General features: G+C 44.4%; 1 protein-coding gene across 2 annotated transcripts in view; it reads right to left on the reverse strand.

The window, feature by feature from the left end:
- Positions 1-7678, reverse strand: part of LSP1 (lymphocyte specific protein 1) — a 113779-nt gene extending 106101 nt beyond the window's left edge. Inside the window, exon 1 of one of the 2 annotated variants that reach the window (XM_077460725.1) lies at positions 7261-7678. In XM_077460725.1, the coding sequence (XP_077316851.1) occupies positions 7261-7340 (80 nt within the window). In that variant the 5' untranslated portion in view covers positions 7341-7678. The remainder of the gene's footprint in view (positions 1-7260) is intronic. The other variant, XM_077460727.1, reaches the window with a different exon arrangement.
- Positions 7679-17639: the final 9961 nt, after the last annotated feature.

Here is a 17639-nt window from a genome sequence, read left to right on the forward strand (position 1 = left end):
CACACACATTCCTGAAATAAGCTCTCAAGGCCTGGGTGCTGCAGCAACAACCAGCTGGATACTGGTTCAAGTCACAATGTAGATAATTGCCAGAACACCAAGGATCGGCACAAAGTGCCATGCAAACGGGTGGTTTATTGCATGATCCCAACACAAGAAATGTGCAATGTTTCGGAGTCACGCAGGACCCCTTCGCCAGGCATGTGATAAAGATCACATGCCTGACAAAGGGGTCCTGCGTGACTCCGAAACGTTGCACCTTTCTTTTGTTGTGATCATGCAATAAACCACCCGTTTGGACGCCACTTTGTGCCGATCCTCGGTGTGCTGCCAAATATCTACGTTCATCCAGAATGAGGGGCACTCTAATGCTATGTACACACGTTCGGACATTCCAACAACAAAACTGTGGATTTTTTTCCGACGGATGTTGGCTCAAACTTGTCTTGCCTACACACTGTCACGCAAATGTTGTCTCGAAATTCGGAATGTCAAGAATGCGATGACGTACAACACATACGACGAGTCGAGAAAAATGAAGTTCAATAACCAGTGTGGCTCTTCTGCTTGATTCCGAGCATGCGTGGACTTTTGTGCGTCGAAACACACGCTCAGAATTTCTGACAAGTCTTGTTGTCGGAAAATTTGAGAACCTGCTCTCAAACATTTGTTGGTGGAAATTCCAACAACAAATGTTCTATGGAGCATACAAACGGTCGAACTTTCCGACAACAAGCTCGCATCCAGCATTTGTTGTTGGAAAATCCTATCGTGTGTACGGCCCATTATACAGGAGGTGGGTTACTGGTCAGATCACCAGGTGAAAATGGGAAAAAAGACTAAAAAAGGAAAACTAATGCTGCCATCACTTCTAAGGATTGGTAAGCTGCAATATATTATATTTTTTGGTTTGTGTTTATTACCGCTTTAAGAGTAGTTAGACTGAGGCTTTTCTTCTACTTCAAGTCCTAGAATGGACTAGCCAGTACGATTATAAATTCGCAGCCCAGTAGTTGATACAAGACAGACTTGCAGTAAAATCCTGTGGTTTTAAATTTTCTGCACCCCATTTTTTATATGATTTTATGTTAGGTTATAATCATCTAGGTACGTCAATCGGATAAATAATGAATGAGTGTTTTGGGTTTTTACAAGGCCAGAAATGTCTCCTTTACCTCTCCCCATGACCCCGCATATGTATAGAAGTGTATTCAGCTGTCTACAAAGCAAGTGGCTGAATCCTCTTGGAGATATGTGGTGGCGCCCTACAAGAGGACGGCTTCAAATTACTTTCATTCCTTCGTCATTCAACAGCCAAGGCATACAGATTCTGCTTTCTGGATGGAGTTCAACAAAGTGTGTCCCAGACTATCAGCCCTAACAATGTGTTAGATATGGCGGACATCTGTCTGGGTTGTCTAGCAGGGCAGTGCCCATAGGAATGGAATAAAATAGCCCTCAATAAGTATCACATTTCATCATTTAGCAATTTCCAGCATCAGAACGATGGAAAATAGTTTTTGATTGGTTGTTATGCCTTGTACACGCGGTCAGACATTCCAACAACAAAATCCATCAGATTTTTTTTCCGACGGATTTTGTGCCAAACTTGTCTTGCATACACACGGTCAGACAAAGTTGTCGGAAAATCCGTTTTTAACGAGGTGACGTACAACACGTACGTCGGGACTATAAATGGGCCAGTAGCCAATAGCTCTGTGGTCTCTTAATTTATTCTGAGCATGGGTGGCACTTTGTCTGTCGGAATTGTCTACACATGATCGGAATTTAACTGATCGGATTTTGTTCTCGGAAAATTTTAGATCCTGCTCTCAAAACTTTGTGTGTCGGAGATTCCGACAGAAAAAGTCTGATAGACACCCCACACGATCGGATTTTCCGACAACACGGTCCGATCACATATTTTCCATCTGAAAGCCCAACCGCGTGTACAGGGCATTACAGCTAATTGCACACAATATATTACCCTTTACGTGTTTAAATTATCTTATATCTATTGCATTAATGCTGTCTTTTAACCCATTGTTTGTACATGTATAATATACAGTATTACTGTTGATGGTTATCATAGAGAACAGGCTGTCATTTCATAATACATTGTCTTGTTGCTTGCCTTAATTAAATAATTTAAAAAAAAATGTATCATGTCAGCTTATCATGTTTATTTACCACCAAACTTCAGTCAAAATTTTCTACTTCACTCTGGAGGGAGTAGGAAAGGATTAGAGCATCTTCCGGGTTTTTATTGCTGAATCCCTATTGGGTGGATTTTCCCTCACTTCCTTTCAGGACAGGAAGTGATGAGAAATCTCTCCGGTGGGCATAGACATCGATGTCACCTTGAGAAAGGTGGATGCATGTCCCAAGAAAAAAAAAGGTTATGGCTGTACATTTGATGACATGTTGCATTAAAAGAGAAGTATGGGTATAGGTTATACTCACAAAGATGGATTCAGCATCAGTTCAATACTGCATCTTTTCTCCACTGGTTCTAAGACTGAAAACTGAGCAATCAAACACCACTGATCGCTCAGCTCTGGGCCTTCAGGATGCAGAGAACTGGTGACTGTCTGTCACCGGCTCTCTGCTCAGCCCCTCCAGTGCTCACTGGAGGGGGCAGGAGTGGCTGGCTCAGGCTCTCAGCAGGTCACTGAAAGGCTGAGCCAGCTACCAGTCCAGGTATCTGGTGAATACCGACCATATATATGGTCAGGATCTTTTCAGAGCATGGACCAACTCTGACATCAGCTGACGGTGGACTTTAGCCCACCGTCAGCTGAAAATTGGTAACAGGAGTGCAGAACAAACTCCTGTGATCCATAGGAGAAGTACAGCCAAAAGAGCTTTGGCAATGCTTCTCCTTTAAGTTGCACAACATGACCTATTCAAGTGAAGGAGCCGCGCCGCACCTTGTGCAATGCATGTAGTTGTGATGTGGTGGTGCGATCTTTAAGGGGTTAAAACAGGCAGTGAGGAAATGGCACAATGTCTATTCACTGTCATCCAAACGTCCTCTGAAAAGCAATGAACCACAAACCACTCTTCAGAGCATTTTCAGTGTGGGGCTCAGATGCAGCGTAGTTCTGCTTTAAGTTCCTGAAGTCTCTCCTAATATGTTTTATCCTTCAGACCTTTTGCAATTTTTGTTGCCTGTCTCTATGCTCATTCTATCTTATGAATATCTTTTTTTAAGTGTGGTCTCAAAAATACAGTATTCAAAAGAGGTCTATCTACAGCTCTATATAGGCATAGCTCCCAACTGTCCCTGATTTCGAGGGACTGTCCCTGATTTGGAGCAATGTCCCTCTGTTCCCCATTCCTTCTCATTTGTCCCTCATTTTGTTCTGATTGATATAGCTGTATATAAAATGCACTTTTTATCTATCAAAAAGTGTTTTCCAGGGCTAAACCTTTCATCTGATTTCTAAATTGCTGCATTTGTAAATGTCAAAAGCCAATATAAAGGAAAAGTAGTGGTAAAAAAGGACTTGTGGGTTTAACCAATCTTGTTTTTTTGTACAATTCTCCTTTAAGGGGGCGTGGCAAGGGGTGTGTCCTACGCCTGCATACTTTTGCTGATAGGTGTCCCTCATTCCCATCTGAAAAAGTTGGGCGGTGTATATAGGGCATTTATATATAGCTCCTCCTGATAGTGATCTCTCACCAGCAGGGGGAAATCCTCTATTAAGCATGCGTGACCTTTAAAGACTTCTTTTCCATGGGACCATAGACAGAATCGTTTAATAAGAATAATTAAATACCGGTAGTTAACACTAAACCCAAAGATTTGGCTTAAAATGGATTAAAATGGTCACGGCCCTTTATTATTGATAATAATAAGAAATAGATAATGTATAACAAACACCAAAAATGTATAAGTACACTTAATAACACTTACATAATAGTAAATAACCCTTAAAAGTATAACTAAAGGCAAAACTTTGGTGATGGATTGGATCCCCTGTCAGGTTTTTATTGCAGCCCATTTAACCACTTGCAGACCGGACCATTTTGCTGGTCAAAGACCAGACCACTTTTTGCGATTCGGCACTGCGTTGCTTTAACTGACAATTGCGCGGTCGTGCGACGTGGCTCCCAAACAAAATTGACGTCCTTTTTTTCCCACAAATAGAGCTTTCTTTTGGTGGTATTTGATCACCCCTGCGGTTTTTATTTTTTGCGCTATAAACAAAAATAGAGCGACAATTTTGAAAAAAACGCATTATTTTTTACTTTTTGTTATAATAAATATCCCCCAAAAATATATAAAAAAAGTTTTTTTCCCTCAGTTTAGGCCGATACGTATTCTTCTACATATTTTTGGTAAAAAAAATCGCAATAAGCGATTATTGATTGGTTTGCGCAAAAGTTATAGCGTTTACAAAATAGGGATAGTTTTATAGCATTTTTATTATTAATTTTTTTTTTTTACTAGTAATGGTTTTTTATTGTGACTGCGACATTGTGGGGGACCCATCGGACATTTTTGACACATTTTTGGGACCATTGTCATTTATACAGTAATCACTGCTATATAAATGCAGTGATTCCTGTGTAAATGACACTGGCAGTGAAAGGGCTAACCAGTGGGTGGCAGTGTAGGGGTTAAGTGTTCCTAGGGGTGTGTTACTAACTGTGGGGGGGTTGGGCTTTCATTTAGTGAACACTGATCTCTGCTCCAATCACATGGAGCAGAGATCAGCGTCACTAGTTGCTAGGCAGAATGGAGAAATGTTGTTTACACAGCATTTCCTCCATTCGGCCGCTCCGTGAGACGATCGCGGGGATGCCCGCGGCGATCGAGTCCGCGGGTCCCGTGACCGGACTCACGGGGGTCCCGACCAGCGTGGGAGCGCGCCGCCGCCGGCGTGCTCCCGATGGCAGGGCGGCATGGAATATTGGACGTACCTGTACGCCAATATGCCTGCCCGTGCCATTCTGTCAACGTACATCGTCGTGCACTGGTCGGGAAGTGGTTAAGGAGATTCACCCTCTCTATTTGTACTGTTTACCATTATCATTGAAAGTGAAAGTAAAAGAAAATCCCAAATTTTGGGCTGTCCCCAGAAAAGTAATAGTTCTACTTTTAAAGCGGAGTTTCAGCCTTTAAAAAATAAAAAAAAACTGTAGCTGCTATATATATATATATATATATATAAAAAATGCAAGGATAAAAAAGGTGTGTTATAACTTTATTTATGACTGGTATAGTTGAGCCTTTTAAAGGACACGGTTATTGCTAAATTGCTTATTGTTAAAGTGTCACATGTACTGCCTTGTTTTTTTTTTGTTTCTTTTTTCTCTTTTTACTGTATAATAATAATAAAGATTTATAATTCAAAGTGGATACAACATATCTTGCAAGGGAGTGGGCCTTGTGCTCCCCCCCGTTCCCCCTTCCTGCAGGGTGCCCTATCAATATTGAGGGTATGTGGCCTAGTGTAAAAAAAATAAATAAATCGCAGACTCAATGGACTACTCTGTTTTTTTCTGCCGTCACTTTTTAAAAAAAAGAAAAAGAGGGAAATATATGTATATATGACTCAGCCATTACAGCTCAAATTAACATAAGCTTAACAATAAATAATGTCCCCTTTCCAAAGAGAGTCAAAACCACATAACTTGACCTGCGACAATGGGAGGGGGGGGGGGGGGGCGGAATATTCCTTTTTTGTGTTGTCAACCGCCGAACTGACACTTAGGCCCATGTCACAAGAGCACCTCTGCTAAGCGGAATCCGCTTGCTCAGCGAGGGATCTCTCGCAGTCCCGCTCTCCTCTAGGGGGAATGGGATGGAAACAGATCGCATGTTCAAGTCCGCCAGACGGATGGGGAATAGGACCGCAATCCGTCTGTTTTTGTCAGACAGGATCGGATTTGATGGCGGTGGGTGTCAGCCGACATGTGTCCGGATCACATATTATAGAAGAGACTGGAGGGTCGGATCAGGTCCGTCTGAAAAACTCGCAGACGGCCTGATCAGACATCCCATGTGAAAGGGTCCTAAGGATGAGATTTACTAAAACTGGTGCAGCTGTGCACAGTAACAATCAGCTTCCACCCTTAGCTTGCAAATCACATGCCAAATTGAAGCCTATTTCCCACAACGGCACCGGCACCGTCCGAATCCCAACTTTGCGGTACAGCACTGTTTCCCAAAAGTAGTTCTTTCACTTTTTTTTTTGCCAACTTTGGGGGCAATTTTAATAGACATCTGTGCATGAACCCGCACACGTGTCTCTCAAATCACCCCCGAGGTCGTAATGAAATGCCGGTTTGAAATCGCGCGAGTATTTAAAACCTGCATTCAGTGTGAACCTAGGCTTAAACCTAGATGCTGATTGTTTACTATAATAATTGTTTACTATGCACAGCTGTACTAGATTCTGTGTGCACCAGTTTTAGTAAATCCCTCTATAACTGCGTAATTTATTTTCTTTATATAGGTACCTGCTCATGCAGGACCGTTATCTCCACATGTGACAAATCTTCAAGCAGATTACAGGTAAGTATGCCAATTATGTGCCCTAACAGAAGCCAGAACAGTGTGTGGGGTTTATTTAGTAAGATTGTAAGCTCTAACGAGCAGGGCCCTCTGATCCCTCCTGTATTGATTTGTATTGTAAGTGTATTGTCTGCCCTCATATTATAAAGCGCTGCGCAAACTGTTGGCGCTATATAAATCCTGAATAATAATAATAATAAAGCTGGAGTGTGAAAAATCCTGCTCAATGCTGCATATAAGCCAATCAGCTTCCAGGTTTTATTGCCAAAGCTTAATTGAGCAAGGTGAGGTCAGAAGCCGATTGGCTACCATGCACAGCTGTACCAGATTCTGGGTGCACCAGTTTTGGTAAATCTACCCCTGTGCCAGCCATGGTCTCATAGGTGGGGGTGGTGCAAATTGATTGCTCCCCCCCACGTTGTATTTCTCTGCATGTGACTAGTAAAAATGTTAAATTTTCCCACACTTTCCATCCTGTGACAATGGTCATACGGACAAAGAGAGGCGGTGAAGTACCACAACGTGGACACAGAAAGCAATAAAAACCTTCACTTCATTCAAAACAAAACAAAGAAAAAAAAAGGTTTTTTCTTTAGATACACTTTCAATTTTCATTGATTTAACTTCAGGATTGTCTGGGTTATTGCACATAATGATTGCTTGCTTTTACTAAAAAAAATCAATAAACGATATTAGGCAAATCTGCAAATGCATAAAGTGTAAAGATTTCTCACCTCTCGGTCTCCTCGAGTCTTTCTTGAAACATCTGCTCCTCGCACCCCTCCTCTCTCTGAGGTTCCTCATTGTCAGACATCTTGTCTTGTCAGTGTGGCACAATGTAACAGACTGTGTGTGAGGGTGCGGCAGACTGTGTGAATTATGTGTCGTACTGAGGTCCAGATATCTGCTCTGTATGGGTGTTTGCAAATTTTTTTTTTCGATTTTCTCCTTTTTATTCTATTGCAGCCAACACAGATCTGTGTGAGAATGACAGTGCGGGTGTGTCTGCTGTGCTGTCTCTGTGGCTTTGCTAGGCTCAGCTCGAACCGTATTGTATTATTCTGCAATTTCTCTCTCCTGGTTGTCTCTCGATAGATATGAGTCGTGTCACGGTGTACAACTCCTCTTTCTTCTTTCCTGTATTGTGTCACAATCGTGAGTCTCCTTGCCCACCCCCACCTCTTCACAGAGATGCAGGATGTGGTTTTGTGGACATATCAAACTTCTGTATTTTATACTGCACAGCTCGAGAGATGCAAATCTCAGAAAACAAGATGTGGAACAGGCATGATAAATGTGTTCAGATTTGATGCTCAGAACTACACTTCAAGGATATGTAAACCTAATTCGCTAAACTTTTAAAAAAAACCTTTCAAATGTAACTATTACAAGAACATCTCCCTATGGTGCCAGACTCCTTTAGAGCTAAACTGCATTTACCGATCAACACCAAGCTAATGCTGGACATGCTCAGAGGACATGTCCAGCATTAGGTGAGACTGCCGCCTAATCACTGCCTTATGAAAGGCCATTTTTACTACAATTATCAAGCGTATATCTGGGCCTTTCCCAGAGTAGCTTTATAGTTGATGATTCCTGAGTCCATATCCAAAATTAAGAAAGGTAGTTCGGGAGAACCAAAACAAAAAAATAAAAATAAGCATAGGGACAAACATGAGGGCAGTTTGGAAAGGGTTAAACGTTAGTTCATTGTAGTGAGTGGCCTTACCTGATTGGTAGTGGACTGTAGCTGGGAGGGGGTCCCAGGAATTTAGGGGAGAGTGGTGAGCTGCAAGGGTGCAGTCGTTTGTAGCACAAAAAAAAGAAGAAAGTTCCCACCCGCCCTCCCCATCATTGATGTGTTCGTGCTATGTGGTTGTCATGGCAGCCTGGCAGCGGTGGGTCTTTGGATGAGGAAAAACTTTTGGATAATAGAATGGTAGGGACCTCTTGGTGGTATGGGGTTCTCGGGTACATTCCAGTTAAGGAGGGGTTAACTCGGAATATGTAAAACGGAGGCCTCTGTGGATAATGAGGATTGTCTCCAAGCTGGTGTGTTGCGGCTGGGGGCCTAAGATTAAGAAAAGGTTTTCGCAGTGAATAGGTTGTGTTATGTTGCCCTCAAAGACCACAAAGCTTAATTTCTCAGTTTTTGTTCTAAGAAATGTTATGTTATTTCATTTGAAGTTATTTAATTTGTTAATAAAAGGTTGTGATGGAGATATTTACTTCAAATTGTGGTATCCTTTATTGTATAGTTTGGGGTTGGAGGGATGGTCTAGCAGACTTGGGTTCGTGCTGGAGGTTATCTATTGTACACTTGTTAAGGCATCTTGAGAAACATGTCACTATATCTCGTAATTGGAAATTGACCTCTTCTTCACCCATTGAACCCGTGAACAAAAAAAAGTGAAGTGTTAAATCACAGCCAACCTCTAAAGATGAAGGGCTTCGACCCCTGAACCCCCCAAGGCACAAGGCTCCTTAAAAGGGCAAAGGTACTCTAGTCCAACTAGGGCAAAACTAGGTGAACTCCACTCCTTGGGGACTTGTAGAAGCTATTTCTCCAATAAGGGCTTTTCAAAGAGACACCAACGATGAGAAAAAAAAAACAAAAAAAACACAGTACCTCTGCCCGTCATCAGGGTAGACTCTGAAAAATCTGTACCCTCAATCTCTGTAAGTGAAAAAAACAAAATACATGCAGTGCAAGTTCTCGTGCCATAATAAGTGAAAAAGCAGGCCTTCCAGCCAGTATAAAAATTGCTGTGGACTAGCCAAAAGGCCTTTCCAAGAAGCGTGTGCAAGAAAAGCAATAAGTGATGTGACCAAATACAAGTGACACCCAGTGAGGTCCCAACCTCATATTGTTTTTCTGACACCCCTGGGATGCTACCACTAGAGGATACATTACCTTAAACTATGGAACACCTGGTGGCAGCCAACAGTAACGATCCAGTGAAGTCCCAGTCCTTCTGAACCTGCTGATGGGCCCACAGGAACTTACATTTTTTTCTGTGTCATACATTTAACCTCTGCCACCCCCCCTCCCCCCCTTTAGGACACCCTAATGACCGCGCTCACCCCTACAATCCTACTCGGGTACATGTTCTTTATACAACGTCTGTCATACCTTGACCATTTTCATGGTTACGTTCTCCTTCCTACCTCTTAACTCTAGTCTCCTACTTCCTACCTCCCTTACTCTTGCTTCTCCCTTCCCCTTTATATCTTGTTATTGTTTAATGCATATCAATATTTTTAAGACTGAACTTGTAAAACTTTAACAATAAAGATGTACAGTATGTGAGCAAAGCTTTTATTAAAATAAATGCCTGCTGATCCTGCTATGAAGGCCTTTGTTCAGACACTTCCTATTATAGGTTAACATGTTCTGCACTTGTCTCTCTATTGTATTCTAGTACTGTCACCCCATTACATGAGCTAGGCAAGGCTCCAACATTTCCTGGTAGTGCCAAAGCTTGCCCATTTCCTCCCAACAGCCATACATTCCCACTGGCTCATCACGATTGTAAAGAGGGGTTGATATCCTCTGCAGACCTTTTGTTTGTGGTGTCTCCTGCCATGTTCCCAGTGAGTTAGATTGTTGGGTTCCACCTTTGTACCGAGTTACATTGGGGGGGGGGGGTGAAGCTGGGAGAGAGGTCCAAGTGGGGTGATCGTGATAAAAGACGTTATGTAAAGTCAGGAGCTCATGTGTCTCTTTTCACATTGGTTGGTTTCCTTGTGTAGCACCCCCTAGTGTGCTACTAGTGTCAGAGTAGGTCAAATATATTTTGATTCATGTCTAAACCCTGTGAATCTTTGCATCTGGGTCAGGGTTATTAGAGTTCAGGGCAGCATCACTTATACATGAATGTTGGAGAATGTTCTGGAAGCTAAAGGACAGAGGATTTTTCTGCATATTTAGGGAAGCTTCGCCAATCCCCAGGTGGTGGGCCTGGCAGGGGACTAAGTGAGCCCTTAAATATGAAAGAGTCAGGGGGGTCGGGTGGAAGATTGAGATGCAGTGTTGAGGAGGCTGTCGTGGCCCTTGAGGCAAACCCCCTATTCTGGGGAGGGCTCCGCCTCGGGCCGGGGCTCGGGTGCTAGCCTGGCAGGATCCTAACACCAGGAGAAGCTTGAAGGGAGTCCTTCCTGAGAGGCAGTTGTAGCAAGGAGGACAGTGTGAGTACTACAGCACAGTGCAGGAATTTACAAGGGTAGAGACTGCCACAAGTAGCAGGCCTCTCTTGAACACAGCAGTGTGCTTAAGTCTTATTCAAGCAGCCAGGTGGGAAGGTGAAGGGGCAGCCAGGTGGGCTAGCATTTCCTGCAGTGGTAAGGTTGGGACCAGTGTCTACAGGGGAGTTGGAGGTAATCCAGGATGTGGTTCATAACACATTGTGCTACTGTCTAAGGGACTGAGAGTTCCTAGCCTGTAAGGGTGTTGTTGTTGGGTTTAGATATGCTTTAAGTTCGACTTTAACAGATGGTTAATCCTTTGCTACTAAGTGACTGAACCCTTGGCTGCATTTGAGCCTTGAGCTGATATACACTATATTACCAAGGCGTCTGCCTTTACACACACATGAACTTTAATGGCATCCCAGTCTTAGTCTGTAGGGTTCAATATTAAGTTTAGTGATGGTTGAATTTCCGACGGGTTCGCGAACCGCAAAGTTCACGGTGGACCCCATTGATTTAATGGCAGGCGAATCTTAAAAACCTCCAGGTCATATTTTCAGCCACAAAATACTTACTAGCTGTGCACACATAGTCCCACAACATGGACGCTGACATAACAAATGTATTAAGTGAATCTGGGATCGACAACGACAAGCATTCTTTCTTTATCTGTGAAATTTTGAAAATTCAGGAGCGCATGAAGGCCATGGATGAGAGGCAAGGTCAGGGCAGGCTATGAAGGGGGTGCAGGAGATGATCAGTGCCACAGTCAGGGCAGCGCAGTCCTGTGCCAGTGTCCCAGTGTGCCAACCTGTGCTTGAGCCCCTTCCTCTGCCCGGCCCTTACCCCCACCTATGCAGGGCTCCACTGCGGTGGTCCGGAGGTGCCAGCCCAGTGCTGATCCTCAGCCATGGTGCTGCCACTGCCTGCTGATTGGCTTCTCAGCTGCTATCTCCCTCGCTGTCTGAAACCAGCACCATGATAGAGACTGAGCACTGACACCAGCACTGAGATAGAGAGCACTAACACCAGCACCGAGATAGAGAGCACTAACACCAGCACTGTGAAAGAGAGCACTGACACCAGCACCGAGAGAGAGAGCACTGACACCAGCACTGTGATAGAGAGCACTGACATCAGCACCGAGATAGAGAGCACTGACACCAGCACCGTGATAGAGAGCACTGACACCAGCACTGAGATAGAGAGCACTGACACCAGCACCGAGATAGAGAGCACTGACACCACACCAGCACCGAGATAGAGAGAGAGAGCACTGACACCAGCAGTGAGATAGAGAGCACTGACACCACACCAGCACCGTGATAGAGATCACTGACACCAGCACCGTGATAGAGAGCACTGAGGCCACACCAGCACCGAGATAGAGAGCACTGAGACCACACCAGCCCCGAGATAGAGAGCACTGAGACCACACCAGCGCCGAGATAGAGAGAGAGCACTGACACCAGCACAGAGATAGAGAGCACTGACACCAGCACCGTGATAGAGAACACTGACACCAGCACCGAGATAGAGAGCACTGTCTTTGGGGGTGCACACAGCACAGGGTGAAGAGGGAACAGATCGAGAGGATAAGGAGGGTGCAGAAGAGTAAGGCTGAGTCAGCCACTCAACCAAGTCTGGTGTGTCCTTTGACGTAATCGCACGCACCTTCTGCAATTTGCACTTTGGCTCAAGTCTGTTGCTCTTGCCCTACCCCTACCACCCCTGCGGAAGGGCTTGCCTCTTCCTCTGCCTGTCATTTTTTAAATGATCCTGTGACAAAAGTCTCTAGAGAAGTGCAGTATGTATGTGGAAGAAGGTATATAACACCCCGCTTCAATCTGTTGTTTTTTGGGGGCCACTGGTCTATCACACCAGTTATAATACTTTTTTTTAATTGCGTTTGTCACTCTTTGTAGTATCGCTGCAGAACCTCTCAGCAGTCACAATGCTGCACAGTGGAAATGCACTATACTATGCTTTCTATATGTGCAAGTATTTTATATGTGTATTACACACCTATATACTGCACACCAAATAGTACACCTATACCAGGCCTTAAAAGGACCTTTGTGGACCTAGTAGCTAGTGATTTGCAGACTGTCCCTCAGTCCCTACACTGATAAAAGACAGCTGCAGTATCGGTCAGCACTCAGCTCAGCAGTCAGGTATAATAGGCTTTCTATATTTGAAAGAAAGTATATTATACGTGTACAACCCTATATACTGTACACCTATACCAGTCCTTAAAAGGACCTTTGTGGACCTAATAGTAATAGCTAGTGATTAAACTGACTGTCCCTGCCCCACACAGTGTCCTGTCCCTACAAAGGACAAAAGACAGCTGCAGAATCGGTCAGCAGTGCACTCAGCAATCACCAGCACAGCAGTCAGCAGCAGTGCACCAGAACCCTATATACTGTACACCTATATCAGTCCTTAAAAGGAATTTTGTGGACCTAATAGCTAGTGATTTGTGTCACTACAGTCTGTCCCTGCTCCACACAGCAACCTCTCCCTACACTGACAAAAGACAGAATGTAAAATGGCCAGATCAGGTCTATTTAAAAGGTAGGGGGAATGTCCAATTGTCCATGTGCTGAAATGTCTCAATTGGCTGTCCGGTACCCCATGATGGATATGTCATCATGGGTCAAAGTTCTTTCACAATATAAACGCATATGTCCCCGCGCGAACAGTGGCAGAAGTCCGCCGGTTTGGCGATACGCGAACATGCAAAATCCGCCGCGAACCGACCGCGGGGCGAAACGCAAGGCCATCCCTAATTGAGTTGGCACATCCTTTGCAGCTATAAGAGCTTCAACTCTTTCAGGGAAGGCTGTCCACAAGGTTCAGGAGTGTGTCTATGGGAATGTTTGACCATTCTTCTAGAAGTGCATTTGTGAGGTCAGGCATTGATGTGGGCAAAAAGGCCTGGCTCACAGTCTCCGCTCCAATTTATCCCAAAGGTGTTCTATCGGGTTGAGAATAGGGCTCTGTGCAGGCCAGTCAAGTTCTTCCACCCCAAACTCGCTCATCTATGTCTTTATAAACCTTGGTTTATGCACTGGTTCAAATCATTTGGGGGAGGGGGGATTATGGTGTGGGGTTGTTTTTCAGGAGTTGGGCTTGGCCCCTTAGTTTCAGTGAAGGGAACTCCTAAGGCGTCAGCATACCAAGACATGACTGCACAAAACAAGGTCCATAAGCACATGGATGAGAGAGTTTGGGGTGCAGAAAATTGACTGGCCTGCACAGAGTCCTGACCTCAAACCGATAGAATACCTTTGGGATGAATTAGAGCAAAGAATGCAAGCCAGGCCTTCTCATCCACATCAGTGCCTGACCTCACATATGCACTTCTGGAAGAATGGTCTAACATTCCCATAGACACATTCCTAAACACATTCCTAAACCTTGTGGACAGAAGGACTCAAAAAAACTCGTTAATTCTGCAAAGTGTGGGCAAACTCAATATTGAACCCTACAGACTAAGGGTCCTTTCACACGGGGCGGATCAGTGCTGATCCGAACCGTGGATATCCGCTTGCTCAGCAGGAAGGTGACAGGTCCGTCTCTGCACACTGCGCAGGGATGGACCTATCACAGCTCCGCTCTCCCCTATGGAAGATCGGGTGACGACGGACTGCAGTATCCGTCGTCACCCTTTCCGATCCGATGATGGATGGAAAAATAGCTTTTTCCTCCGTCACACTTTTTTGGATCAGATCGGCTTGGATGTCAGCGGACATGTCACCGCTGACATCTGACGCTCCATAGACCTCTATGGAGCATCCGTTCAGGTCCGTTCAGGCGGACCTGAACGGATCGTCCATGTGAAAGGGGCCTAAGACTGGGATGTCATTAAAGTTCATGTGCGTGTAAAGGCAGGCATCCCAATAATTTTAGTGATATAGAGGTTGAATTACTAAAACTGGAGAGTGCAAAATCTGGTGCAGCTCAGCATAGAAACCAATCAGCTTCCAGGTTTTATTGTCAAAGCCTAATTGAACAAGCTGACGTTAGAAGTTGATTAGCTACCATGAACAGCTGCATCAGATTTTGCAGTCTCCAGTTTTAGTAAATCACCCCCTGTGTGTGTCTTATGCAGGCCATACACGGTCGAATTTCGAACAAATTTTCTTTTCAAAAATAAAAAAAATCGTTTTTTTTGTGATCTGATGATGCCACCATTGATTTTCAAAATTCGGCCGACCAAGCCTTCAATTTCACCTCATGTTGCTACAGAAAAGAATTTTCTTGGCTGGGAATATTCTTTTATCTCCGTACATTTTCTTTTATCTCCGTACATTTTCTTTTCTTATTACGTTTCTCGCACGATTCTCCCATCATTGATTAGAAAATCGTTCGTTTTTCAAAAAATTTCCAACATGTCCGATTCCTCAAATTTTATTTCCGCACGAAAATCGGCTGTTGCTGCAGCCCACTAATGGTGCGAAATTCATACAAAAATTCTTAGATACGATTTTCGAAAGAAAATTCTTTCGAAAATTCGAACCGTGTATGGCCGGCATTAGACCCCTTTCACACTGAGGCAAACTTTTTACAGGCGCTACAGCGCTAAAAATAGTGCCTACATGGTGCCTGTAAAGAGCCTCTCCTGTCTCTCCAGTGTGAAAGCCGCTGCTGGCAGGACGCTAAAAAAAGGAGTGGTGTATACGCCGCTCCTTCACCACTCTTGCCTATTGAACTGAATGGACACCGCTGCCGAACCACTGGCAAAGTGCCACTGCAGCGGCGCTGTGCGGGTCGTTTTAACGCTTTTTCGGCCACTAGAGGGGGTTAAAACCGCCCAGCTAGTGACTGGAAACCCCTGCAAAAATGTCAGTAAAGCGCCGTTAAAAATGGCGGCGCCGACGCCCCCGTGTGCAAGGGCCTTACTGTTTTGCTTGATCCAATTTTGCAAAGTGCTTTGTTCATATTGCTTTTTGTACTTGCAGAGACCTTTGTACATTTGCTTTTTTTATGCTTGCAGAGACCTTTGTGCATTTGCTTTTTGTGCAGTTGCTGCTGACCACAAAGCAGTGATGAGTCGCACTACTTTACCTCTGTTTCCTCTGTGCTTCCCCTCAAGTTCCTGCCTTTTCATCTTATATTTGTAACTGCAAGATAAAAAAAACGAGTTGGCTGGACTTTAGTGTAGATCGTACACCCCCCTCAGTCTAAGAGCAGTATATGGTTTCACAAAACGTCACCGGTCAGCAGTGTCTGAACAGAGACTAGCATTAAGAAACTAGAGCAATCCAGATGATTATTCTAACATATGTGGCAAGGCAGACAATTATTACTATATTTCCAGTCCTTGCACTTATATCTCTTGAAGGTTTCAATAAGTTTTTTTATTGAAGTTTTATAGAAAACATAGCATAACCCATACAAATATACAAAAATAGCCAACATAAAAGATTCCAAAGTGGATCCATAAGTAATCAGAGATAATAAAGGTGATTAAAAGAAAGAGCAATAAGTATGGCAAGTTACGTGTTGATTGCACATTAAAGATTTATGTTGTGTTAACGGGGGGTTAAATGGTTGGTTAGGCGTAAGCTGGGGGACACTCATGGACTGAATGTAAGGGTTGGGTCTGCTGTATAGAGAATGGCCAAGAGACATATTAATAAAGGCCTCACAGGCCAAGGAGGCCAAGAGAAAAGAAAGAGGGAAAAGAGCAGAGCAGAGTAGAAAGGGACATCTCTTATGCCGTGTACACGCGGCTGGACTTTCCGGCAGAAAAAGTCAGACCAAATAATTTCATCGGATATTCCGATCGTGTGTGGGCTTCAGCTGACTTTTTTTTTTTTTTCAAATTCTGATGGACCTAGAAATAGAACATGTTTTAAATCTTTCTGAGTGAATCAATTCCTATTGGGAAAACCGTTCATCTGAATGCTGTTCCAACGGACCAAAAACGACGCAAAGGCAGCCATTGGCTACTGGCTATTGAACTTCCTTTTTCTAGTCCCGTCGTACGTGTTATACGTCACCACGTTCTAAACAATCTGACTTTGGTGTGATCGTGTGTAGGCAAGCCTGTTTCAGTTTATTGTGATGGAAAAACCTGTCACGCGGCATTAGAGATTTCAATATAAAAATACAAAGGGGTCCCATCACAATGTCTATATGCGGGGACTGCAAAAACAACATGCATTAACTGATCACAAGCATTCTGGTTTAGTTTACACTAGTCAGGTCAGTCAAATATTGGGATAGATTGGTTCTTCCGGATTGCTCTGCACGCCATGATGTAATATTTTTGTTAGAGATGAAACCTGGGGGGTGGATTTTAGGGTTGCACCGATACTAGTATCGATATCGGTGCTGATGCCGGGCATTTGCACGGGTACTTGTACACATGCAAATGCTCTGATGCTTAGTCTTGTACCTCCCGGCAGAGCTGCTGATGTTGTAAAGGGCCCAGCGTCCTCAGAGTAGCAGGGGGACTGGGCAGCCTCACAGATGACTGGTGCGGTGGTGGGGGCAGTTATAAGCACCAATTTCCCACATAGCTTTCGAAAAAGCAGCTGACAGCCGATTCTCCTCCTCTAAGCTTTACAGGGAGATCGGTGCTTATAACTGCCCCCACCGCCGCACCAACCATCCCTGACTCCCCCCGTGTCCTCCTCTGGCTCCCCGGGTCCTCCACCAACCCCCCCCCCCCGGGTTCTCCTCTGGCTCCCAGTGTCCTCCTCTGGCTACCAGTGCCCTTCTCCGGGTCCTCCTCCTGCTCCCTGGGTCCTCCTTGTGCATCTCCGGCTCTATGGGCCCTCCTCTGTTCCCTCCATTGTCCCACATCTGTCAGGATGGAGAGCAGATGAAGGAGCCAGTAAATATGTCATTTACCAGCTCCTTCCTTTTCTGAATGAACAGAGTCAGTGATCACCGGCTGTCCATTCATAAA

This window comes from Lithobates pipiens, unplaced genomic scaffold (genome assembly GCF_037356315.1).
Source record: "Lithobates pipiens isolate NorthernLeopardFrog02 unplaced genomic scaffold, aLitPip1_a1.2 Scaffold_10, whole genome shotgun sequence".
NCBI classification, from domain to species: Eukaryota; Metazoa; Chordata; class Amphibia; order Anura; family Ranidae; genus Lithobates; species Lithobates pipiens.